The sequence below is a fragment of the Hypomesus transpacificus genome, unplaced genomic scaffold (genome assembly GCF_021917145.1).
Source record: "Hypomesus transpacificus isolate Combined female unplaced genomic scaffold, fHypTra1 scaffold_107, whole genome shotgun sequence".
Lineage (NCBI taxonomy): Eukaryota > Metazoa > Chordata > Actinopteri > Osmeriformes > Osmeridae > Hypomesus > Hypomesus transpacificus.
In genome coordinates, this window is record NW_025813698.1 from 38,698 (window position 1) to 62,535 (window position 23,838).

General features: G+C 41.5%; 4 protein-coding genes across 6 annotated transcripts; 2 read left to right on the forward strand and 2 right to left on the reverse strand.

The window, feature by feature from the left end:
* Nucleotides 1-681: 681 nt before the first annotated feature.
* On the reverse strand, nt 682-5,848 carry pdzk1ip1 (PDZK1 interacting protein 1). 2 transcript variants are annotated; one of them, XM_047050362.1, is made up of 5 exons: nt 5,682-5,848; nt 3,533-3,622; nt 2,936-3,044; nt 2,357-2,443; nt 682-2,104 (listed from the first exon to the last, which is right to left on the reverse strand). In XM_047050362.1, the coding sequence occupies exons 2-5, from the start codon at nt 3,594-3,596 to the stop codon at nt 2,026-2,028; spliced, it is 339 nt and encodes a 112-aa protein (XP_046906318.1). In that variant the 5' UTR covers nt 3,597-3,622; nt 5,682-5,848; the 3' UTR covers nt 682-2,025. The 2 variants fall into 2 exon arrangements, 1 of the variants encoding a protein (XP_046906318.1); XR_006958565.1 differs by lacking the exon at nt 5,682-5,848 and having other exon boundaries at nt 2,936-3,021; nt 3,533-4,329.
* A 716-nt stretch (nt 5,849-6,564) lies between these two features.
* tal1 (T-cell acute lymphocytic leukemia 1) lies at nt 6,565-11,984 on the reverse strand. 2 transcript variants are annotated; one of them, XM_047050354.1, is made up of 4 exons: nt 11,820-11,984; nt 9,569-10,119; nt 8,911-9,002; nt 6,565-8,160 (listed from the first exon to the last, which is right to left on the reverse strand). In XM_047050354.1, exons 2-4 carry the CDS (start codon nt 10,084-10,086, stop codon nt 7,727-7,729), a joined length of 1,044 nt encoding a protein of 347 aa, XP_046906310.1. In that variant the 5' UTR covers nt 10,087-10,119; nt 11,820-11,984; the 3' UTR covers nt 6,565-7,726. The 2 variants fall into 2 exon arrangements, with proteins under 2 accessions (XP_046906310.1, XP_046906309.1); XM_047050353.1 differs by having other exon boundaries at nt 9,569-10,205; nt 11,820-11,981.
* A 2,606-nt stretch (nt 11,985-14,590) lies between these two features.
* On the forward strand, nt 14,591-17,789 carry atpaf1 (ATP synthase mitochondrial F1 complex assembly factor 1). The gene is made up of 9 exons (XM_047050359.1): nt 14,591-14,822; nt 15,101-15,209; nt 15,371-15,421; nt 15,606-15,668; nt 15,786-15,836; nt 15,995-16,042; nt 16,356-16,451; nt 16,734-16,841; nt 17,125-17,789. Exons 1-9 carry the CDS (start codon nt 14,608-14,610, stop codon nt 17,305-17,307), a joined length of 924 nt encoding a protein of 307 aa, XP_046906315.1. The 5' UTR covers nt 14,591-14,607; the 3' UTR covers nt 17,308-17,789.
* Nucleotides 17,790-17,883: 94 nt separating this feature from the next.
* On the forward strand, nt 17,884-23,594 carry rab3b (RAB3B, member RAS oncogene family). Its single transcript, XM_047050361.1, has 5 exons — nt 17,884-18,538; nt 19,306-19,530; nt 21,518-21,636; nt 22,007-22,131; nt 22,456-23,594. Exons 2-5 carry the CDS (start codon nt 19,306-19,308, stop codon nt 22,638-22,640), a joined length of 654 nt encoding a protein of 217 aa, XP_046906317.1. The 5' UTR covers nt 17,884-18,538; the 3' UTR covers nt 22,641-23,594.
* The last annotated feature ends 244 nt before the right edge of the window (nt 23,595-23,838 follow it).

Here is a 23,838-nt window from a genome sequence, read left to right on the forward strand (position 1 = left end):
TGCCAGTTGAAAACACTCATCAGAAAAGCAGGGAGAGGAATGGCAATCTGAAGATGTTTATTCAGTCAGCTTTGTTACGTCCACTAAGGTGGTTCACGGTAGAACTTTCAGAGTATGTAGATAACACTCAGGAAGAACTCCTTGTCTGTGAATATGGTGAAAAATATTCAAGTTCTCAGTTCTGTGTCTCTGTGTTCTCTAACAATATTAGATGCTAACTAGTTGCCAAATATGTCCTATGTTGCTTTGTCTGAGGGGGAAAAATGTGTCAAAGTTAGTGTCCAGTCCTGTGAAAGGAGATTACTTGGAGGATGAGAGTCTGGTGCAGTTGGCACCAGGCAGCTTAGGATCTGGACCTGCAGTAGTGTGCACGTGCATGTGTTTGTGTGTGTGTGTGTGTGTGTGTGTGTGTGTGTGTGTGTGTGTGTGCAGCACACACACCAAGCGCTGGTACTGTGGGTTTGTGATGGGAGCTGTAAGGAATGTTTATTGGGAGGATCCTGCGAAGGTCACCCGTGGACATTTTAAGATGGGAATTATTATTAGAATATGTCATCTCGTGTTGTGCTTTATAGAGGTACTAAAGGTAGATTGTCAAGTCAGTCTGTGATTTTTCTTTAGTTTGTTAAATTCACACATTTCTGTGTGTGTTTGTGTTTCACACTTGCCAAACAATGACAGGATATCCTGTCTCGGCCACGGTCAGTTGCTGGTGTCACTGCAAGCCGTCCACTCACAGGAAGTGACATCACTGACCGCCAATGCACTGGGAAGCTCCCCATTATTGCTACGGAGTAAGGCACACTCAAACTGCATCTGTTTGGTGTATCTGTGGATGGTGTTTATGGTTGAGTGTTTGTGTGTTTGTGTGTTTGTGTGCGTGTGCGTGTGCGTGTGTGTGTGTGTGTGTGTGTTTGTGTGTGTGTGTGTGTGTGTGTGTGTATGCGTGTTGATCCTGTGTGTGTGTAGGGGTATGGAAGACCTGGATTGTGGAGGACTACTATTGTTTTGTGGAAGCTAAGTGCTGTCGTCTTAAAGCCAGATCCCTTTAAAGGAAACCCACCCACTGTTGAAAGCCCTACTGCATACCTCTCTCTCTGCATCCTTATGCCTTCATGCTCATGTTTTTAATCCTTATGGAGCTAGTGACACAAGCTGCAGAATTGGGTTATTGAACGTTGTCAACACTGATCAACAAAGTACCACAGCATTTTCTAATCCAAAGAACCCTTACATTTGTAGCCTTTGTGACCAGCAATGCCGATTTAAAATGGATAGAAAGACTATATCTATGGAAAAGGTATGCAAATATATAGTCTGTGATCAATAATGCAAGTCTTCTCCTCTATGTATGTGTGTGTTCGTTGCTTAATTTCACACGTTTATTATTTCAGTTCTCATGATTTGTCTTAAGATCAACAATGTATGTTTTATTAAAAAAAGTACAACCCATTTGCAGAACAATTTCCGTCATGTTAACTTTGGCCTAAGGATATATATAATATATATGTCTATATATATAGACATATATATATATAGAGAGAGACAGTGTCATTCTGTTCTGCCAAGCCATTTGCATGCTGTCTGAAGTGAATAATTGAATGATTATTGTGATGATTCATCTGGGAAAAAAATTATGTTTTGGTGAGATTAATAATTACTCACATGATACTTTAGACCAGAGAAGGACAGGAGTGTTGACAGGATTACACATTAAATGTGAATAACAAAGACCAGTCTTCCTATACACCAACACACTGGTTGTACACTTGATGGGGTCAACTGTATACACTTCTTATGCATTTTCTTTAGGCAGTTTGAGATTTTTAAACAGATCATGCAATTATTTCTGTATCTTACTTAAATGATGTGTCCTATCACCTTCAAGTAGCGTTGTTAAAAGTGTGGAGTGAGGAGATGCAGTTGTAAGCCGGTGCATTCTGTTGTCCTATCTTTTTGTGTTGTGAAAGAGAGGTTGGCCGAAAACCAAATAGCAAAGGAATGAACTGGATTGGTCCACGTCAGTCACATGACAGTGACTTTGTCTTCACTGTGATCGAAAGCCAAGTTGTCATAGACGCTCTCGCTCTCGTGATCAGCACTCCTGTTACGCACACAAACACACACACACACTGTGATTACAAAATGAAAGGGTACAGATAAGCACAGTCGTAAACTATATTGGTCTTAATAAATAATAATATGGTCAAACCAAAACAGTAGTTGTATTATAGTGCACTATCTTTTAATATAAGGTTGTAATTAAGTATATTATCAGGTTGTACAGTAATGGCTACCCCATTCTATCTGATCAGGATATTCATTAATTCCAGACAGGACTGGCAGCTTAGCTTACCTGAGCACGTTGAGAGAGGTGTCATAGGTCGCTCCGTTCGTAGTTGCGTGGTCTTCTACCATCACCGGCTCCACTCTCAACTCTTTGCTTCACAGGTCAAGTAAGTGACAGTTATTTCATCAGCATATTTGCCTTCACACAGCAGCAATACAGCACAGTGTAAAACCTACTGATTCAGAAGGAGTTATTTTCTTCATTAGCCAGTTTACAGCTAAATGTATTAAGTGAGACATGATTATTTGAGTATCTAGGTAGAATTTCCTACCAACGTATGGACAGAACATTAAAAAAGCAGAAAGTAATTTATTTTAACACTAGTTTTATCCTCTCATCTTCTTGAATAATTCATAATTCAGGCCTTTTTTTCCCCTTTCAAAACACTAAAGTATTTCCTTATCTAGGTCCTTGAAAAATGCTGTTTGCCGGTGAGCCTATGGCATACAGTGAGAAGCTTGCTTCATCTGAATAATCTTAATGCAAACTGCCTTCAGTCCTTCAGGTAATCTTTGATGAGCTGTTCCTAAACAGGTCTCAGAGCAGAGGAAGGAAGGAAGAAAATAAGATCCCATCCTCTCCTACCTGTGGTCACACCAGGCCTTGTTGACGAGGAACGTCACGAAAACGAGGAAGAGGAAGCAAGCCACGGCGATGAAGCCCGTCAGCCACTGTGGCAGTGCCCGCCCCTCAGCTCAGCGTCAGGATGGAGGAGAGACCATTGGTACAGCAACCACACCCACAGTACATGACGATCAACCATTCTTCCACTCAGCAGACTATCCCACATCCTATCCTTTGCCAATTTCCTGGTCTATGTACTCAGTGATTGTTGTTCTCTCTGTGGATGGTATTACTAGCATGGCTGTTGTGTTTTGGGTTTTTCCTCCAGCTGGAAGCGCTGTACAGATATAGGATTAAGAAGCTGTGGACCAGCTTCACCTCTAAAAGGAGCGCATGCTGTGTTTCAAAGGTGAAATAGCCTGCGCTCAGACTTAATCGAAAATGCCAAAGCCATCGAGCAAAGATAGAATTGAAGGTGAGACTTCAAAAATAAAAAAGTCCTGATCCCTCCCCCATACTGTCATTCAACCATTCACAATGTAAACAGGAAACGGTGCTGAAGAATACATCGGAGGCAGTGAGGTTTCTTTACAATAATAAGTCCATTGCAAAACCTACCTGTCTGGGCAGTCACCACACCAAGGGTCAGCATGAGAAACCAAACAGAGTTCACTCTCCCCATGGTTTAGATCTCAGAGGAAGTCCAGTCTATGTTCGAACATCCAAGAGGGTCAAAATGATGAACTAGAAACCAACAATACCTCGGTGATCTGCTTTGCACATGAAGTGTCCCAACTAAATGCAGTGTTAGTCCTGTTCTACCTCCTGACCGAAATGGTAGTTAATAGAGTTAATAGTTAACCATGCTTCCTCAAACAAATCAAGATTCCATAGAAAGGTGTAGCTTCTCCCAGGTTTTCAGCTGTTCCCTGGAAACACTCAAATTGATTCACATTCATAGACCATGCATGCAAGCTTATATAACTTATATTGCTCTTCCACCTTCAGGCAGTGTGTTTAAAGCATTTATATAATCACATCAATAAAGTACAGAAACCCTAATAACTATTTATTAAATACCAGATTACAGTTGTCAACATATTGTTCTAGGACTTGGATGGCAAAATAAACGTGTTAAATGTGTGCTTCATGACACTGGGTTAGGGGGTCAGTCTCAGGACAGATCTCCAAATAAGTCACTGCAGACCTGAGTTAAAGAGTCATCTATTGAATGCTGGTGATGTTATTCGCTTGTCAGCATATTAGCTGGGATAAAGATAGAGATGCGTGTAATAATTATAAACCATTATAGTGTCTCATTTTTCAGACTGTGGGATATATCTGCCATTGTACACGACTGACTAAGCAGAACTGGGGAAAAGTGGTCCTCAGTAGCACTGTGGCTCATTGAGCGATACATCAGCCGACTAGCTTCAGAGAGGGCTTCTGAGGCGGGGGGCAGAGGAGAGGGGGGGGGGGGGGCTGAACAGGCTTGATTGGAAGACCAGATAGAGAGGAGAGGGTAACAGGGAAGGGTAGGGGGGCTCGGGCTGGCTGAGGGCATGGAGCACGCCCCCTCTGGACTCTTGGGACCGCTTTTCTGTGTGTTTGAGGGGGAACGAGTGTGTGTGTGTGTGTGTGTGTGAGACAGAGACAGAGACAGAGAAGGTGTTTACGGGGTGAGAAAGAGAGAGACAGTGTTTATGTGAGAGGAACAGCCGACGTGAGAGAAGAAGTTGGCTTCGGTGTTAATGAGGGGGCAGGGCTGGTTTTTAAAAAGCTTGCTAATTTAGTGTGGGTTCGGCCGACACACACACACTCTCTCACACACAGGCACACACCCCCCAACACACACACAGACTCACATACGCCTCAGGGGAGTAGGCTACTCTGATGGAGGGGCCAGATAGCAGTCCTGAGATCCACTAGTGATCTCTCTCCCCACTGTCTCTCTGCCCACTGAGAACCTCCCCAATCCCATGTTCTCTGGAGCCACGCAACTCCCCAATGGGCCATCGTGTCACCACAGAGAGACGAGGATAGAGAGAAGGGGAGGGGCTCCTTAATTGAATTCGCTCTCCGCCCCCTAGTTATCTCCGTCCATAAGGGCGCGTTTTGTTATCTGCCTGTAACGCTGAGCCTCTGTCAAAGGGCTCTCCTCGGAGATCTATCTTACCCACTAACCTCCCAGGCTCTTCTTATGGGAAAATGGGAGATTGATGCTGGAGTTAATTAAAAAGAGACAAGGCCGTGTCACACCGCGGTTGCACTGCGCTTTCTTCTTCCTGATTGAATCCTATTCTTTCAAGTGGGAACTCGCAGCGGAAAAAGAACTCGGTACGCTTGAGTGGTCGCCACGATGATACAAGTGTAGATCGACGTGGGTTGGGTGAACCTGAACTCTTTACGCCTGCCTGTTTAATTGAGTTGAATGCAAGACACAGTAATATCTACATTGCATCTTATTGTATTCAGTCAGATAAATAAGATTTGGGGGTAACCTATCAATTAGGCTACATTAGCCTACATTTCTTTTTTGTCATATTACGTGTTGTTGGTCAAATAATGTGTGTTATGCAATACATTTATCGTCGTGGGTCGTAAATGAGTGGATCTTATAAAGGCCGCCCTACTGTAACTCTCGATTATCTAACTGGCGATATTCCGATACACAGACATCTTAAACGCCGTTTAGAGTTTGTCACTTCCCGATCTATCCGGAGTCCCTCAAGTGGTTGGGGGAGGTAAGATATTAAACACCACTCACCTAATGCTTCCAGTTAGTACCCCTGTTGCACCAGACAGTGAGTGCGTAATGACCATGAGAAACCTGCGTATTAGTGTGCATGTAAACGCATGCCACATCTCCTTCCCCTTTTTCGAATTTGTTTTTAGCATGGTCATACAAATACGCTGAATGTGTGTATGTTGGCCTATTGCGTGTGTGTATGTGAGACAGACAGACAGACAGACAGACAGACAGACAGACAGACAGACAGACAGACAGACAGACAGACAGACAGACAGACAGACAGACAGACAGACAGAGAGCATCGTGACTGTCCTGGGAATTGGAAATGAACCGTCTCTTCCACTGGGATCTACCACCTCTCCAATGGCCTTTTGATTAGCTTAGATTGTTATCAGCCATTACCACTTCAAATCAAAATGGAAAGATAATAGTGACCAACCAGTCCCCTGTGTACCCACATAACCCACTCAACCTTCATTTTCCCACCATGAACGGGTCATTGGTGCAACATGTGATGAATAGTGGTGCAACACCCTAATATGTGATTCATCACAAATTAGGGTGGGTGTCGCACCAATGTCCTGTTCATGGGAAGAGGGAGGTTATGTGGGTTCTGAGCATCTCATCTGTTCTGACATATACAGTATACCTTAACTCATGACGGTGGATTATGAAGGTGAAAGGGGTTTTAAGATGGTGGAAAATGTGCTATAATGTGCTGTGTGCCAATTTGCTGTTTTATTGCTGCTGTAATTGTAGATTAGTATTAAAGTTATCACATTATTATTCATGCATTACTTAAACTATACAGCAGTCCTGCACAAAATGACATATACAAAAGCATGGATCATTGGTAGTGTACAAATCTACAAAATGGAATAGACAGGTTTGTCATAAATAGTTTTCATTATTTTTATTTCGTGATTTTATTTAAAAAATCTGTGATATAATGCTGCGTGTATTTATAGATATATTCATCACCAAAACAAAGATTTATCTACCAATCAGCACAATAAAATAATAAAATGTCTTTGATGACATACAAGAATTAAAGGTACCAATTGTGGTTACTCAATATTCTGCTGAGGAAGCAGAATTCCATTGTGTTCATACAGTGATAAAACACTTACTTGATTAATACAATTTAATATAATTCTAGAATCTAGAGATGAGGAAACAATAAAAGAAGAAAAGATAGTAATCTATGTACCTTAGTCACACGTCGAGAAAAGAAGTACAAAATTGACGTTTGTTCCATTTGAGATTTACAGGTCTGTCGTGTATGTACACATTGGGTAGAATACTTGTACCTTTTCTATTTCAAGCAACTCTCACTTAATGTCTAAACAGACAAATATTATTGTGTATGTGCCTTTTATATCAACATTTTCCTAAACTATACATACTATTATTTTAATAACCATACGGTCTCTGTGAATATCACATTACCTTGTACACTTTCAAATGTTCGAATGCCTTTAACTCTCACAGCAGAAACAGTCATATGGAGGTCTTCTACCAGTTATCTAACGGCTGCTCTCTGAAGGTATAACATCGTTTTTGATAAATATTATTGTTTCTGTCCCAACATTCAATGAATCAAATGGACAACCACGTAAGATTTGAGGTGACAAAGGAGAAAACGGAACAGTTTACATTTGAGCTAAAAGTTTGTTCTTAAATCAGGGCAGTGTACCTTAAATAATACAATATTGTTGTATGGTAAGGCACCATACTTTACCCCATGCCTTTTTTGAAATATAATATCTTCTCTTTATGCACATCTCCATTTAAACATTTTCTGAAATCCTTTTTTGTTCTTTCAGATGTGACTTCCACAAATCACAATCCATCAGCTACTTACAACAGCAGCAGAGACAAGCAACAGAGAACAATCTCGCCTCTGGCCTCAAAACAGCAATCAAACTCAGAGAATTTGCAAAACTGTGGATGTCCATCCACTTCCAAATACCACACGCTCACAACAGTAGTCCAGCCAGGCCTTCCTCTGCTTGTCCCTTTTCTCCACGGCTTTTGTCCTTCAGATCCAAAATGGCGGATCATCTCTGGTTGCCTCCTTCCAGGTGTATTCTGGAGGGATTGTGGAGGCCTCTTGCGGCGGGCAGGTGAGTCTCCACAGACGAGTCCTGGTCCTCGGTGAAACTATCCGGACTGGCGTCCCCATCCAGCAGGCTCCCACAGCTGGAGTTGGGGGACAGCATGCCCTGGAGCATCTCGTCCCGGCCCTCGAGGACCCGGGGCCCCGCCTGGCCGTCCACGCCCCCCAGCACATCATCCTGGTCGCTCAGCAGCTTGGCCAGGAAGTTGATGTACTTCATGGCCAATCGGAGGATCTCGTTCTTGCTGAGCTTCTTGTCCGGAGGGTGGGTGGGGATGAGCTTGCGGAGCTCGGCGAATGCCCCGTTCACGTTCTGCTGTCGCCAGCGCTCGCGGCTGTTGGTGAAGATCCGACGCACGATTTTGGGCTGCGAGCCTTGATGGAGAAATGGAGGATCATGGGTCAGGTCAAGTCTTCCATTTCATGCGGTGCGCATACAGTTCAACTATTTTCACATATATCTTGGTTGTGTTACAACAATCGCGTTCGAAATGTACTAGTGCCAAAGCCTAAATATGTAAGGATTTGAATTAATTAGCACTTTTATAGCATGTTTATGAAGGTAGGAACAGCGACAGATATCTCCCTTATGAAACTGAAGGAATGCAGTATCTGGTGGGTCCTCCCAGACAACAGCCAAGCGTATTTTGCAGGCAGTGCTGTGGTAACATGGGTTATTTCGGTTTTCTCTCCTAACACTGTTTTCCTGGCAGACAGGCAGACAGACAGTCTCTTGCTATTCGTTTCAAATGTGTTGTTTCTATGAGATCTTCTATCCCTCTATAATCCTCTTCTTCTCTGCCCACCTCCTCTTCCAACTATGATCTTTTACATACAGTATCTATATAATTAAATGAACTGCACCATTTGAAATCTATGAAATGTTTTGAATGTCATTTCTGTAGCCTATGTAAATGACCTAATTCCTTTTGTGACCTATCCCTTTGTGGACTATTTATGGTTTCTGAAACGTTGCTCCCTATTATTGTTGGATGTATGGACAGGAAAGTCATTCTTTTTTGTCAAATTAAGCTAATCTGATTAAGAACCAAATAGGCTAAATCTAAAGAGTGATTTAGCTTACTATAAATACAAAAAAGTCTAAAACATATAAATGTATCATACCGTCGTTGATTTCAACCTCATATGGAGCAGGTCGACGTTTCATCCTGTTGCTGGGGTACATGCCGTACTGTTCCGGTTCGCCACCGTAGCCACTGCACAGGGAATAACATTGGGTGAGTAAATTAAATAGAAATCCGTTGAAAGGTGCTACCATTTTGTCACAGATGAGTCGGTTACATGCTTTTGTCTAACACATTTGTGAATTTTATTATTCGATTTCCATGAAATTCACGGTTTCTTATTTTGCTTTCACGTGCACGTGCAGAATATAGGCCACAGATTGTTTGATGAGAAAATGCGTTGGCAACTAGACAGATGAGATCCTGAATGTAAAACAATCTTAGTGATGTCAAACGAATGATCTGAGTGTAGACTACACTGTGTTAACTGTCACGCTTCCTTTCACTAGTGAGTGTCTAGATTCAAGTATCACCAAAATTGCCTTATATTAATTAATAACAACACAATGTTTGTCCGCATGATGAAAAAATGCAAAGAAATAAGAAGCATTGGTGAAATAGCAGCATCTATATTCTAAATCCAAACCAGGACTTTGCACAAACTGTGAAAAATAGAAAACTGGCTTTTGTACAAATAACTCACACACATAAGCAAAGTGTCAACAAGGATGCACAATAATCGAAGGATCAAATCTTACCTGTTCATGGTGGCGAGCGGTTGCGCAAGATTACTGTACAGCATCGCTCGTGCAGGGAGAGGGAACGCGGGTGGACTCAACTGCACCATTCGAGTGTCGCTCAGAGGGTCCCGGGGCGGTAGAGGCAGAGGTATCGGTGGTCTGCACAGCTCGGTGGTCTGCACCTTGTGGATGCTGTCTGCCGTCTGCTCCCTGGCTTTTATATCTGCACTCCCTCCTCTCCTGGCCAATTCGATAACCGGCACTTCCTTTTTTAGGTCGCTGGCGTGGTAAGCCGTTTCCTTGGTAACGCCATTAATGATGACAGTCCCGTTGCAGTGCTCCCCGGGGACATATTCCCCTTTCCGCTCACTCGCAGCAGATTCCACCGAAGCTGCCGTCGTGTTTTCCTGTGTCTCACCCGCCAGCCCCTCAGCGCTGACACGACCCATTGTGGAAGTTGGGCTGTCGTGCCGTGATAACTCCTTCTCGTCCGACGGAGTGCGCGGCCTCTTCTCTGGTTTCAGTTTGTCCATCATATCTGCTGTTTTCGATTTGCCTATCTGCGTAAACTTTTAAGAGCAATGGTTTACAACACGAATAAAGCCAAATTCCTCTCGTCCAGTGTTACAGCTACCCTACTATTCCAGATTGTCACCTGAAAAAGAAAGACATCTTTGGGCTATCTTATTTGTATGTGTTGAACTGTGGGTTGCAGTGCACGCCCCCCTTGGCGTGACACTGTCTACTTTCAGTAGCTAAATATTATGAGCCACCCCCCACCCCCCTCCCACCACCACCACCACCCCCCCCACAAACACACACATAATGAAAAACAATGCATGCGGTTAACTAATTTAGGATAAACTGTACACTTTATGGAAATCTTGTTATGCTCCTAATGTATGATGCCACAATCTTTATGGGCTTCTATAAACCCCATGATTGTTCATACAAATACACATTTCGCCTGCGTCCTAATCTAATTGTTGATATTTAAACAAATGAAATGAAAAAGATTGTGTCGATTTCAATTGTATTCATTTTCTGCGTCTGTCCAATTTTTCTAATAATCCATAAACCTTGACTCCAGACCATCATGTATCCAGCCAATGAAGGTCTTTGTGAACACAGATGATTTTTATGTGGACTTCGCCAGAATTAGTTCTACGTGTTTCATTCCTTCTTGACCTTGATTAGTGGCCAAATTAACTGTCGTGACTTATCATCAGCCAACACAATCATGCAGTCTTGGGGAGGCGTTTATCATCTTCCTCAACATTGTCGGTCTGTTTAACGAACGAACCGACCCTTTGTTTTAACAGACCTTTATCTCTAAGATACGTCTTCAACCTGCATAAGGCCCTAAACACGGCCAAGACCGCAGAATATTTTCTAAACTAGAGGGTAGCCAGTTAAGTTATTTCATTAATGTAAACCGATACACTTGTATAGGCCCTACATATTTTCAGTTAGATGTTCGGGCAGTCTCATTTATTTAGGCAATACTGTTCGTAGATTTGTTATTTTGTATTTTTTCCCCCTGGATTATGCATCCTTTTGTTGTTTGTAGGCATGTTCATAGCTCAAAACAATCTATGTCTTCGTGTGCTATGCAACTTTTCAACAAATGGGTTGGGAACATTTTTAAAATAGGCTAAGTGTTATAAAGATTATACCTTTGGTTAACCTAAAGGTCTATGTCCAATAAACATTTTAAATAGGGCCTAAGTCTTCTTTTTGTATCCTAGTCGTTTTATTTAGTTGCAGCTATGACAATTAATTCCGTCTTTGTGGACAAATTCTGATCTGACAATATGTTTAGGCTATCAGTTAACAGACATGTTGTCAAAAGATGTCTGTTGATAGCCTATCATGAATGTAAAATAAATAGGCTGTACTGTGGTGACGCTAAAATAACGTTCCTCAAGCTAATGTCAATAATATAGCCCCTTGGCACTTCATCGTTTTACGTCGAAATATCCTTCTAGGCTACAGTAACACATATGGTCATAGCCAGCCAACAGGCCTAATAGATTGTTTAATATTAAAAAACATATCGTTTTATTAGTGGCATAAATGGCTGCCAACATGATAACATTTATGGGCCTTCATTTATCTTTCCGACATAGGAAACAAATATTTAGATTTTTCTAAGGACATTGGTTATGCTCATAATCAGATCAATGGAAAGCCTATCAGAAAATCTCCCCCCAAAAATAACGTGACATTCCAAAAGCTGTTAGTAGGCCATAGCCCATGATTTTCTTACCGTTGCTTGAATGTTGTTGAAGGAGTATGTGTGGAGCCATTTTGTCGATGGTCATCCATGTCCGAGGTTTTAGATTCACTGAAGTGCTGTTTGGAGCTGGGAAGTGAGGTCTAGATTATTCCACATCATGTCCAGTGCTCTGCTTAGTATGGGGAGCGGAACACGGTTTCAATGTGGCCAGGGGAGATAAGCGCCCAATTGCAGGAGCTGCTCATTCGATAAGCCCTTAAATCCATTATTTATTAAATAATTCATTATTATTAGCCTTTTTAAACGAAGGCAAGAGCGGGGAAAAAATATTGATTTACATTTTAAATTGATATGCACATAAATAGGCCTAATTCGGCGGGAAATTTGAAATATAAAGGTCCTGAAAAATAGGCCTAATGCTACATGACATGTAGGCTAAATGTGCATTTCAAGGAAATAAACCTGTACTATTTTTTTATTAGACTTTTCCTGATTTTTCAGTAGGCCTAATTAAATGGAGAATGAATTGTGAAATAATGGATTTAGAATTTTTTGAAAATAACTAGAGATTATCGATTATGATATAGGTAAAACATAAGTTATATATTTTTTTACAGATAGAGAAACCGATAAACTATTAGCAAACGCTCTTTCTCAGCCTATAGGCAGTAGGCCTGTCACATGAACCTGCCTTTTGTATGCTGTGCACGAAGGAAAATGTCAGATCACTTGGTTCTTTTTGCTCGGTGAAATCTTGAAATGTGGTGATGATGGGGAGTGTTTAAACACCCCCGTATCGACTGTTGGCCAATACACTGTATCTTATCCATCACGACTCCTTAGGGATTGTGTAAACAACCGTGTACATTTTTTTTTTATTTACGCCAAATATTTCCTTAGATGGTTATCTCCCAAATGCATAAAATACTGTCACGACCACCATCCGGTCTCTGCTCAACTCTCTCCGCACCCATGCAGTAGACCTGAAGTTAAACATGTTTTCCGGTGTTGTGAGATCAGATGCACAGCTGTCATAAGAGACACCCCCTTGCGTGAGCGCGCGCAAACCACTCGGAATCCAAAAGTGAAGCATTTCGTCTTGATATCGCAACCAAACGGAGGGGAGACAATGGTCTCAGTCTCACATTATACTTTCTTTGTTATATTATTCAAAAGAAGAATGTCATCTGTGTAAATAACAGATGTTATTCTCAACACAAAATCCTCAAAATTCGTAATTCAAACCGTATAGTACATACAATACAGACAAATTAACAAATGTCAACACATTTTTGGATTATGTGCAATCAAGGCACGAGTAGTCTTCATTCACTCTAGGCCTTCACTCTTCACTGCACGCACACATGGTGGTACCATCTCCCACAGATGTCACTGCAGATCTTAGAAAAAATAATAATAATGCAAGTCCTCTTAATTTTGGCACCATCACTTCTCTTAAACTGAGGGTTAAGTAATTACCATATCCATAACCTTCCAATGCACACCCGAATTTTTGACAGTTTCCCTTCCCATATTGCAGTCATTGCAAAGCTGTCTATGACAGCAGCTGCATCAGCATTGCAACTGTTGCAGTTCCGCACGAGCACTGTCGAGTACGCATTTATTGACACTTTCCTTGTCAGAGTTAGCAGGGGGTGCATTTTGTGGCAAGATGGAATACAAGCCTGCCATGAAATGCACCCCCCTCTAATGTCTGTTTTGTATATCCCAGCATCAAATGATTCTTACTGTACACTGAGGGGACTACTATGAGTTAGCAGAGTAAGGTTCATGCATGTGACACTTTCCTAGTCAGAGTTACCAGGGGGTGCATGGCGATGGCATTTACATCAAATGGGAAAAAAGGCCTGACATGTGAAATGCTTTCCCCCTCGCATTATGTACATTCAATAATATCCTTCAAAATCCTTTGCGAGCGCTCCCGCGAGGGGGTGCCTTTCATGAAGGCCGTGCATCTGATCGCACAACACCGGTTAGCTGGAGCCAGAATTGCCTAGGTTCGATACTACTCCGTTTAGTAACCCAGTAGTTTAATCGAGCTTTTAGCGTCCTCTGTAGTCCTTTTATCGTTATTACACCAAGTGGATGGCACAAAGACAAGATGTAGGCTACAGTAAACTAACATTAAATTGGATGCCCCCCCCAAACAAAAAAAAACATTGAAAGGGACATAAACACTGTTATTTAAATGTTAATAATACATTTTAATTAAGGAAATGAAGGCCTATGCATGTAGGCTATCTGTTGTAAATACTGGATGTGGTCAGAAAAAAGTATTTGCCTGATGAATTTTCACGGAAAATTTAATATATCACATTGAAAATAATGACTTGTTTGTTTACTATAGAGATCATTGTGAAATAAACACCTAATTTGTTTATAATTTACAACTTTCATATTATCAATGCCACTCAGTGGTAGGCCTACACTCTAGTGGTGACAGTGGAGAACGCCCATTTGCCATACGATGAGAATATTGCAAAATAAAACAAAAACAAAACGACTTTGAGTCATTGTAAATTGTCATGTGTCAGGCCTACAATATAACTTATTAAGATACTGCAAGATTCCTTTGGTGGCAATTAATTAATTAAAGAAATCATAACAAACATCGAAATTATAGTCTACATGGCCCGTTCAATCTACTTGGTTGATTCAACTGCTGTCATGTTGGAAGATGATTCTATACACCTTTTCAGTCCTCACATCATCCCTTGTCTCGTTGCACCGCAGTGTAGGTACACTACGGCTCGCCTCGGAACATATATGTCGTTTTCTTCTACCCGGAACATTATAGATGTGCGACAAAGGCAGTGGAAACATGGCGGCGGCCTTAGTACAAATGTCATGTTTGTATCGTGGGATGTTAGCCGTCAGGGCGACGGGAATCAGACCGTTCATTCCAGGGCTGGTGCCCTCGCAGTTTAGAGCCTTTTCAGTGAAGAGAGAACCAGACCTGGAGGATAACCCGTATTACAATAAATATCAGGAAAAGATCAACAAACTGCGCCGGTGAGCAAAGTCAACTGCCTCGGTTGAATGCGACAGGGTAGCTAAATCTAGCGAGTCTCTGTTCTTACATTACATCTTCCTGTTGTCACTCCCAAATAGCCTACAGCGTTGGCATGTTATCTTAGGTAGCAATTTTGGAACATGGGTGTAGCCTTCATGTAACAATGTAGTTCCCGAGGGTAAACTGCATCATAATGTATTCTGATGGTCGTCGGTTTCCTGTCGGTGTAATGAATGCGACTGGGTAACACTGGCTTAATTTAACCTTTCGTTTTCAGTGCCAAACCCCAGGAGTTCAAAACTCGGCTACAAAAAAGAGATGAAGTCAGGAAAGAGCCACTTGGACACTCCAAACAAGCAGAGTTCATAAAACTCATGGAGGACGAGGTATCGCTGCAGTATAATACTAAAAATGTGTAAAAATAGCACGTGAGCACTGGGTAAATGAACGAGGCTTGTTGGATGAGATGCCTTACAGTTTGCTCACTTGAGAAGAGAATTTGTTAAAGTTTTACATTAAAATAAATCCCTAAATGTCTTATTTACAGCTGGAAAAACGTGACAAGCAACCAGCTGGCTCTGGATTCACCAAAGACAAGGTAACTTGTGTTGTTCTTAGGTCAGATTCCTTTTATCTTCCAAGATCATGGTCTCTCATCCACCAACCACATTTTTCAGAATGATTCATTCATTCTCTGCTTTGCTTTACAACCAAGCCACTGTAGGGAAACATCGATAAATCATCCCCTTTTTATGACATTTATGATATATTTTTCTCACTAGAGCCTTGGTTCCATCATAAATCTAGAGCTGATCAAGGATAACTCAGGCGATGAGATTGGTGAGGTATGTGCACTTGCTTGTTTTGACAAAATATTTCACATCAATCATAAAAATATTAAATTGTTTGTTTTCTATCACAGCTGTGCCATAAATGTGCTCCATTTTGTATTGTCCTTCTAGATCTGGATGCGATATCATGCCACAAAGGACACGATTAGTGCTGTCATACCAGTAAGTTTTCTTAATGTAATATACTTCATGTCATAATGTACTCTATATCATAACAAGCTATAATTATTTCCATATCATTATCATTGTGTTAATTTCAAATACATTAATCTAATGCTCTTCCGAGGTCAAGTACGTCATTTGTTTTGTTTGTGTTTAAGGATGAGATTTTTGAGTTGATGTTCAACAGAGCCAAGACATGCCCGACGGTAAGGGTCGTTCCTCAACATCAGTAATCTTCTTTATTGGCCAAGAGTATTTAAATGCAGAAGTATCTGTTCTTTTGAAAAACGCAACCATTAAGTGTTGTGTCAATGAATTCAATAAATCCATCTCTTGCAATGACACGGTTTCCTCTTTGAGGCTGGCTTGTGTAGTTGGAATTCTGTCACTCAACATTTTCACAGGAGTGTTATTTGACGACATGTTCATAAGCAAAATAATGAAATATCAAACAAACAAAAAAGCTTTGATCATTCTGAAAAAGCTGGTTGTTAAGCAGCTTATTGTCCCTGTGTGCAGTTCCTGTATGCGTTGCCCCAGAAGGAGGGTTATGAGTTTTTCCTGGGACAGTGGTCTGGATATCAGTTCCATTTCACATCATTGATCAATGTCCAGGTAATCATACAGCCCTCTAGCTTCCAAAAATATTGTAGATACCTGACAACTTCAACAGAATGTACAGTTTACTCACAAAGTGTTTATGTACACCAGCACTATGACATAACATGTTGGGTGCCAGGTACTCTTGTTGTAATCTTGTACATCATAGTTCTTCATATCGATACTATGTAATTACATCTAGACTTGCCTAACCAAACCTTATCAGAGAGGACAATAATGTTCAACTGCTCTTGTGAGTGTTAACTCACTCTAGTTTTGTTGACCTCCCTCCCCCAGACCATGGGTGAGAACGCTCCCAGTCAACTGATTCTCTACCACTACCCAGATCTGCAGAAAGACAAGGGCATAGTGCTCATGACGGCAGAGATGGACCCCAAGTTCATCGTAAGTCTTTCCGAAAAAAATCTGTCTGTAGAGGCTGTCTAGGCCTTTTCACTCATGTAAAATTAGAACATTTGAATTTAGCAGACACTTATCTAAAGCCATGTACATTTGGGAGATTTGAACCTGTGGCCTTTTCAGTTGTCAGAACTTTACTACTAATCTATACCTATTTTTAATGATTTTGTATTGCTTATATATCTCTTTGTGATATTTATATTTCTCTATATAAATTTGAATACTTTTTATATGGTTCTAACATACTTGAAACCTAATATTCTTTCAGACCGTACACCAGGCCCAGTGTCTGGCCAATCAACTCCAACTGTTCTACGCAACCAAGCGGCAGGAGACCTTCCAATTGGTTGAGAGCTTCAACCACAAACCAGCCGATTTCAGGCACATGTCTGTGATAGCTGAGCTGGAGCTGAGTGGCATCGGTCCTACGGTCGTCGTGGGTAACTCCTAGGTCAAGATGGGAATCAGGACTGTAAAATTGCACCAATATGCCGTGGCGTAAGAAATCACTAAGGAATGCTTGCACAGTGGGTTTTTTCTTCTGAAACTGTAGCCCGTGTGATCCCCTTGTCGAGGACTGGTGGGCCATCGCAGACTTAAATATACTTTATCATCCTTTTAAGTTATACGGTCAAAATTATGAATGGAAATTAATCCCCAAACTGTTTTTGTCTAAATGTGCTCTTTATTCCCTGTCCATCATATTGTAGTACTTTTGACACTGGTCTCAATGGAAACTTGGTGCTATCAGAACAGATTTGGTTCAGTATGGCTTTATCCCATTCATATTCTGTGTAATATACTGTACATCCCTGATAATACCTGATTTAAATTGACTGTCCAAGCTCAGTTTGGTTTGTCAAGGAGAGTATGTACATCTCTCTTAGTGGATAGAAATGGTCGAATGTGAAATACAGAGTTGGTGGGAGGTCATGTTGTCTCTTGAATGTGTACTTTGTTTATTTGGGTGTGCTTGTTAAACCCTATAGGTTTTGGATGATCAATGTCACAAATTGGCCATTTGGGCATTTTAATGTGGCATATTTTAGACATATGTTGGCTGTGCAGCGTATTGCAATCTAGTTGTGTAATTTACCCCTAGAGACCGGAGACTATTAATATATTTGCATTTTTTCTTAAGAAATGATTACAAGCGCCACTGACCCGCTTGTGAGTCATTCAACTGATAAAAATGAGCGTTCTGCAATCTGATAGGCCGGCCACTGCTCATGCACATAGAGCCACCGTCTGGTTACAAAATTGGTTCATTCACAGCAGTAGATATTTTTAGGGCCTTTCTAGGAGGGAGGAGGTGAAACAGCTGACACCTTTGAGAATTATAGTCCCATACTGTATGCCCCTGGCAGGATATTGCCGTCAATGCCAAGGGTTGTATACAATGCAGATTAATTTAAAGGAGAGTCTACTTGGCTATAGGACATAGTTATCTATTAAATTACCTTTTTAAAAGCAATTTTTACGTTCCGGCGTCCAAAAAAATGTTCAGATATTTTGCGGTGCATCATTAAGCGTTTTGGTCGCGGAACAGCAGCTGCCTCATAACCAAGACAACCGATAGCGAGATCTCTTCATCAAGTAGAATATTACGCTCAGCGCACTCTGCTTGCTAAATCATCGAGTTGAAAACGACGGGCGAGGAAAACACCAATAGCCTATTTGAGGTAAGATTTCATTCACGTCCCCATGAAAATAAAATGAATGAATAAACAATCATGACATACGCGCAACAACCGGAACGCTTGAATACAACTGTAGGCTACCTCAGGCATAACGACTGTAGCCAATTGAATAATGGTAGGCTTGACAACTGTTTTATTATTCAGACATTTCTACACAGATATTTATTTCTCCCCAAAAAAATCACTCTACTGAATGTAAGAAAAATAACCAATTTTGAATAAGAAGCACACCTGAGTTGCAAACCTGTTTGCTAGAATTATTTGCATCGGATTCCCACACATTGAAAAAGAGGCTTGCACCAGGTCGTAAAACGATTTTATACGTGCATTCTGATTGTTGTCTGATAACATACTGTATCTAACCTATTCATAGAAAAAAGGAGAGCAAATCGTTTAACCGTGAACATAATTATGATTGACCTGAATAGCTTATGTCATAAACACACATTATGTCAATAAACTCGGAAAATGGCTGTACTGTGTCCATGTTTTTGTGGTGTCTGTCAGTCTTTTCAAACATGGATTTGGTACTGCTTCCCTGTCCATCCATTAACAGCTCATGGCAGAGCTCATGGCAGTATTCAGTAGAAAATTAAATTAACAAAATTGATTATTACATTTTCCACAGAATACTGCTTTCTTCCAGATAGTGAATCAATATTGCACAGATGCTTCAGTGACATAATCACAAATTCTTCCAAGCCTGTCTCTGACTCATCAGTCTGCCACATATCATCACTGGTCCCCAGATGGCGAAAGCAGACCAGCGCTTCGGCCAGAGAGACGGCTCAGACCAGAACTTTGACTACATGTTCAAGCTCCTCATCATTGGCAACAGCAGTGTCGGTAAGACCAGCTTCCTGTTCCGCTACGCCGACGACTCCTTCAGCAACTCATTTGTGAGCACGGTGGGGATCGATTTTAAAGTCAAAACGGTCTACAGGAATGAGAAGAGGGTGAAGCTGCAGATATGGGTGAGTCCAGTCTTGGTCCTCTCTCCTCTGTATTAGAGTGGCACGCCACACTGGAGGTTGGGTTGTGCTCTATTGTACAGATGATTTTGCTTTCCAGTTGTTTGCATCTGGGCATAAGTACTCTATCATCATGTTAAACTGAGGATGGTTATGTAAATATATACAGTACCACAAACAATCATGTACAATGTAAATATATACAGTACCACAAACAATCATGTACAATACAAACGCACACACACACAGAATGCAGAGCCAAAACACATGTTGACATCCTCCTGTCTTTTGGATCTGAATAACGCGCTAATGTAGGGAGCAATTTGCTCTGAGGGGGAGAAAAGGAGACAGAAGCTTCTGGCGAGCTTGCATCATCGGCGATGATGGTTGTCATGGCAGCAGCTCTTCACACCGCACTCCTCAACAGCGATGTCCTCCGAGGCAATTTAAGTGGCGCCCCCTGGGGTGAAGGGGTAGAACACAGGAGCCTGCTGGGTAGGGAGGGGGGCAAAGTGGGGTAGGTAGACAGAGCGACCAGAGCTAATTGCAGTTTGTGATGAGAGAGGGATAATCAGGGCCTATTGATCCTGCCTGAACACATGGTAGTGACATAGATATAGATCACAAAGAAACACGCACACACTCTCATACACACATAAAAACAAACATGGAAGCACATTTCAAAAGAGATGGAGAGCTGTGAATGTTAGCAATTGAGTGAAGCTACAAGACTGCATCCATGCCTTGGTTATATCCTGACTTTGAAAACAGGCAGGTGCATGTTGTTTTCACCTGTACTCTGAGTAACATAGTCAAACATGCAGAGGGGGATTTGAACCTGCTACCTCCTGATCTGTTAAAGCTCTAACCACTAAACTACACCCATCCCTCCCCTTTTCCCTCCCTAACTCATAATTTATTGTGAAAGTTCGGAACGCTCATCTTTTTGTGTGGACACTGCACCAGTCCTCTGATAGGAGTGGATTGCTGTGAGTCGAATGCTCGCACAGCTATCTATATTGCACGTTGCATGTATAGCCATAATTAATTGGACTTTAACAAAGTGCTACACTGTGTCCTGCATTCTGCCAGTGAACATGTACTTCATGAAAACACAGACACAGATAAACAGTGACATCATGTCATCAGAGTACAATGAACATGACGCTTCTAAATAGGGAGATACAGCCCTCTTCACAGCCAGCCATATAACATATGCATGTCAAAAGGCTGTACAAAGCATTTGCATCAGTGTTTGTATTTCTGTTCGGTGGACCATATCCTGTGATAGGTCTGCACAAAGACTCTTCCATTCAGAAAAGCTGTGCAGTAGATAGGATGCTGGAAGTAAGATGTCACAAACGATCTGAATCTCCTGCGACGCTTTCCCAGCTTGGCTGCTGATCTTCCTCAGTGGAGACACCACAGCTTAATCTATAATTAAATGATAAGTGTGGAATGGGAGCGGCGAGGTGTGCATGCGTTTCCTGTTTTGATTGTCAGCGTGAAGCTGCGGCTTCTTCGCGTGCCCGCATGTGCCGTCGGGTGGGGGGAGAAGGTGTCGATCTTTCTGATTTGTCCTGGTAGTTCACAGATGGGAGCTCCGGTGTCGTTTTGCCAAGGCAACTGTTCCTCAGTGAATGAAGCTAATGTGGAAAGACAGAAGATAAGCCTGCTGGTGTAGCTTTCCATCCCTGCTTTTTTTCTTCCTTGACAGTTACCATCTAGATCCTCTAATCCCAGGCCAAATGCTGCACTTGGCTAGATTTCTCTGTCCCACAGCATTTGGTTCATCACAATTCCTGTAGCTTACATTACGCAGTCAGGAAAAACGTAAATGTCCATGGAAATAGTGTCAGAAAAGTGTGTTTTTCTTGTCTCTTTCTTTTGGAGTGTTAAAGGGGAGGGTTCTGTTGCCCTGATTGGTGTGTGTTGGATTATGTGTCAATTTGGCAAGTGGTGCTAATGTGTGTGTGTTTCTTGTCTCTAGGATACTGCAGGGCAGGAGAGGTACAGGACTATCACCACTGCTTACTACCGTGGAGCCATGGGCTTCATCCTCATGTATGACATCACCAACGAGGAGTCCTTCAACGCTGTGCAGGACTGGTAAGGGCTCTGCTCCACAGGAAAAGGAGGTGGTTTCTAATGGCCGCCTTTCTTATTGTCCCCAGATAAAAGGCCCAGATAGATGTCGTCCATTCGTCTTTCTCCCTGTCATGTCTTGTCAGAGCAGTGGCGGGGAAAGCAAAGAGATGAAGAAAGGAGTATATTTAGAAAGCAGTGAGATGCAACCCTTCTGTGCTCCAGATGGTTACGTTTGAGGGAACATTTATTCATGCAGCATGCTCCACATGAACTGTTGTGGGTTCAGCTCCTGCACAGATTTGACTGACTATGACTGTTATATAAGTAATTGATCTCCAAGACGTGATAGATCATGTTGTGTGTGTGTGTCTGCGTGTGTGTGTGTTTTCAGGGCCACTCAGATCAAAACCTACTCCTGGGATAATGCTCAGGTGATCATGGTGGGCAACAAGTGTGACATGGATGAGGAGAGGGTGGTGCCCCCTGAGAAGGGCAAACATCTGTCCGAGCAATTAGGTGAGCCCATAAGTGTCTAAATACAAGACTATATAACTGCAGTAGATGATGGTGATTACTGTACTTGTGTTGCTAGTGAGCAAATCTCAACAGCAGCCATCAGTCCATCTCACCCAACTGTCACTTTACTTTACATATACATATCGTTAGGGTATTCTTAGTTGTTATTGTTCCCCTAAATTAATCTGTTGTTCATGAAATGACAAATTCTATTTATGTTTACAACATGGATCAGGTTTAAATAATTTACTTTTAGCTTTAAGCAGTGTCTTTATTGGTAGTCATTTCAAACTCTGTATGTGTCTTTGTTTTTTTCGACGGCAGGGTTTGAGTACTACGAAGCCAGCGCCAAGGAGAACATCAACGTGCGGCAGGTCTTCGAGCGCCTGGTCGACATCATCTGTGTGAAGATGTCAGAGCGTGTAGACGTGGAACCACCCATGGCGCCAGGCACCAAGACGACCAGACTGACCGACAAGCCTCCCCAGCTGCCTCAGAAGTGCTGCTGATTCACCAGGAAGTTCTCTCATTCCACAACTGTCCCTTCGTTCTCTACTATCACCCTGTCACTCTCACACTTCTGCAGTTCCCCCAAACTGTCCATAAGGCCTGTTTGTCACTTTGTATCAGCCTGAAGGAAGGTGAGCACTACACATCTGTTATTACTAGGACAACTGCTACTACTATTATCTAGTATTGATTGCACCCTTAATGTCACCTTTGACCTTCAGATTCCGAGGACAGGGAACTCCAAGCAGAGTAAACAGGTAGCACTGCACTGCCTTTCTCCTTGAAAAAGTGTGGATTCATAGCACAATAGACACACAACCATAGCTCTTAACATCACATGTTTACAGGTTAGATATAGCTTTGTCAGCTGCATAATGTGAAGTTCAGGCGTTTACACCTTTTGTCTAATGTGTATTGACAGGGACCAGCTGCCTCTTGTGGAGTGAAATAGGTTATAACTTCTCTTATTAAGTCTATTTTGCCCACAAAGTTTGCCCACAAAGACATAAATTGCAACTGCCACTCTTAAAATGCATATTATATAGTAAATCAGGGTGTTTTGACTCTTTTGACGGACTCACAAGTTCAGTGAAGAGGATGCTTATTCCTTACCCCCCGCTAATGTAGCTATGTGGCTTCGTTGTTTACAGTGTTTATTTTCACAAACGTGTTTAAAAAGCAAACGTTATATTGTGTATGACATAATATTGACTGTTTGGTTGTGAGTTTTGTGCAGTATCTTTGACATGTGCGTTACATGTTGATAATGTCAGCCAACATACATGTACATTTAATTCGTGAATGGAAAGAAGTAGAAACGTAAAAATAAAATAAAAATAATAGTGCTACAAACTGGATTTAATATTGACTGTAATTGTGACAGCAAATGTGAATATATTCTGCCAAATCTCTATAGATATTTAACTGTAATTTCCCATCATGTGTATTTTATGTTTATATTGAGAATAATACAAACATATTTACAACATGTGATATGATTATTTTATTATAAGTTAATTTGTAAATTATAGTTAAAACTTATAATAGTTAGAACTTATAATAGTGTTAGCCAAGTATGGATTTATTTTTATGCTGTATGGGAAAAATATATACCTAGAGAATTAATGTAAACTTGCCATTTATAACTTAAACGACTTCAAGAGAAGCACAACGTGATTGTACAAAATATTGTGAATG

What these genes read in the sequence shown, in the direction of transcription:
- pdzk1ip1 (XM_047050362.1), bottom strand. Translation starts at nt 3,596, where the DNA reads ATGGGGAGAGTGAACTCTGTTTGGTTTCTCATGCTGACCCTTGGTGTG. An exon ending in AAGGCCTGGTGTGACCACAG is followed by an intron (nt 2,444 to 2,935) that starts GTAGGAGAGGAT and finishes TGACCTGTGAAG; the next exon opens with CAAAGAGTTGAGAGTGGAGC. An exon ending in ACCTCTCTCAACGTGCTCAG is followed by an intron (nt 2,105 to 2,356) that starts GTAAGCTAAGCT and finishes TGTGCGTAACAG; the next exon opens with GAGTGCTGATCACGAGAGCG.
- tal1 (XM_047050354.1), bottom strand. Translation starts at nt 10,086, where the DNA reads ATGATGGACAAACTGAAACCAGAGAAGAGGCCGCGCACTCCGTCGGAC. An exon ending in CCGCTCGCCACCATGAACAG is followed by an intron (nt 9,003 to 9,568) that starts GTAAGATTTGAT and finishes TTCCCTGTGCAG; the next exon opens with TGGCTACGGTGGCGAACCGG. An exon ending in TGAGGTTGAAATCAACGACG is followed by an intron (nt 8,161 to 8,910) that starts GTATGATACATT and finishes TTCTCCATCAAG; the next exon opens with GCTCGCAGCCCAAAATCGTG.
- atpaf1 (XM_047050359.1), top strand. Translation starts at nt 14,608, where the DNA reads ATGTGCGACAAAGGCAGTGGAAACATGGCGGCGGCCTTAGTACAAATG. An exon ending in CTGGATTCACCAAAGACAAG is followed by an intron (nt 15,422 to 15,605) that starts GTAACTTGTGTT and finishes TTTTCTCACTAG; the next exon opens with AGCCTTGGTTCCATCATAAA. An exon ending in CGATTAGTGCTGTCATACCA is followed by an intron (nt 15,837 to 15,994) that starts GTAAGTTTTCTT and finishes TTTGTGTTTAAG; the next exon opens with GATGAGATTTTTGAGTTGAT.
- rab3b (XM_047050361.1), top strand. Translation starts at nt 19,306, where the DNA reads ATGGCGAAAGCAGACCAGCGCTTCGGCCAGAGAGACGGCTCAGACCAG. An exon ending in TTCAACGCTGTGCAGGACTG is followed by an intron (nt 21,637 to 22,006) that starts GTAAGGGCTCTG and finishes GTGTGTTTTCAG; the next exon opens with GGCCACTCAGATCAAAACCT. An exon ending in ACATCTGTCCGAGCAATTAG is followed by an intron (nt 22,132 to 22,455) that starts GTGAGCCCATAA and finishes TTTCGACGGCAG; the next exon opens with GGTTTGAGTACTACGAAGCC.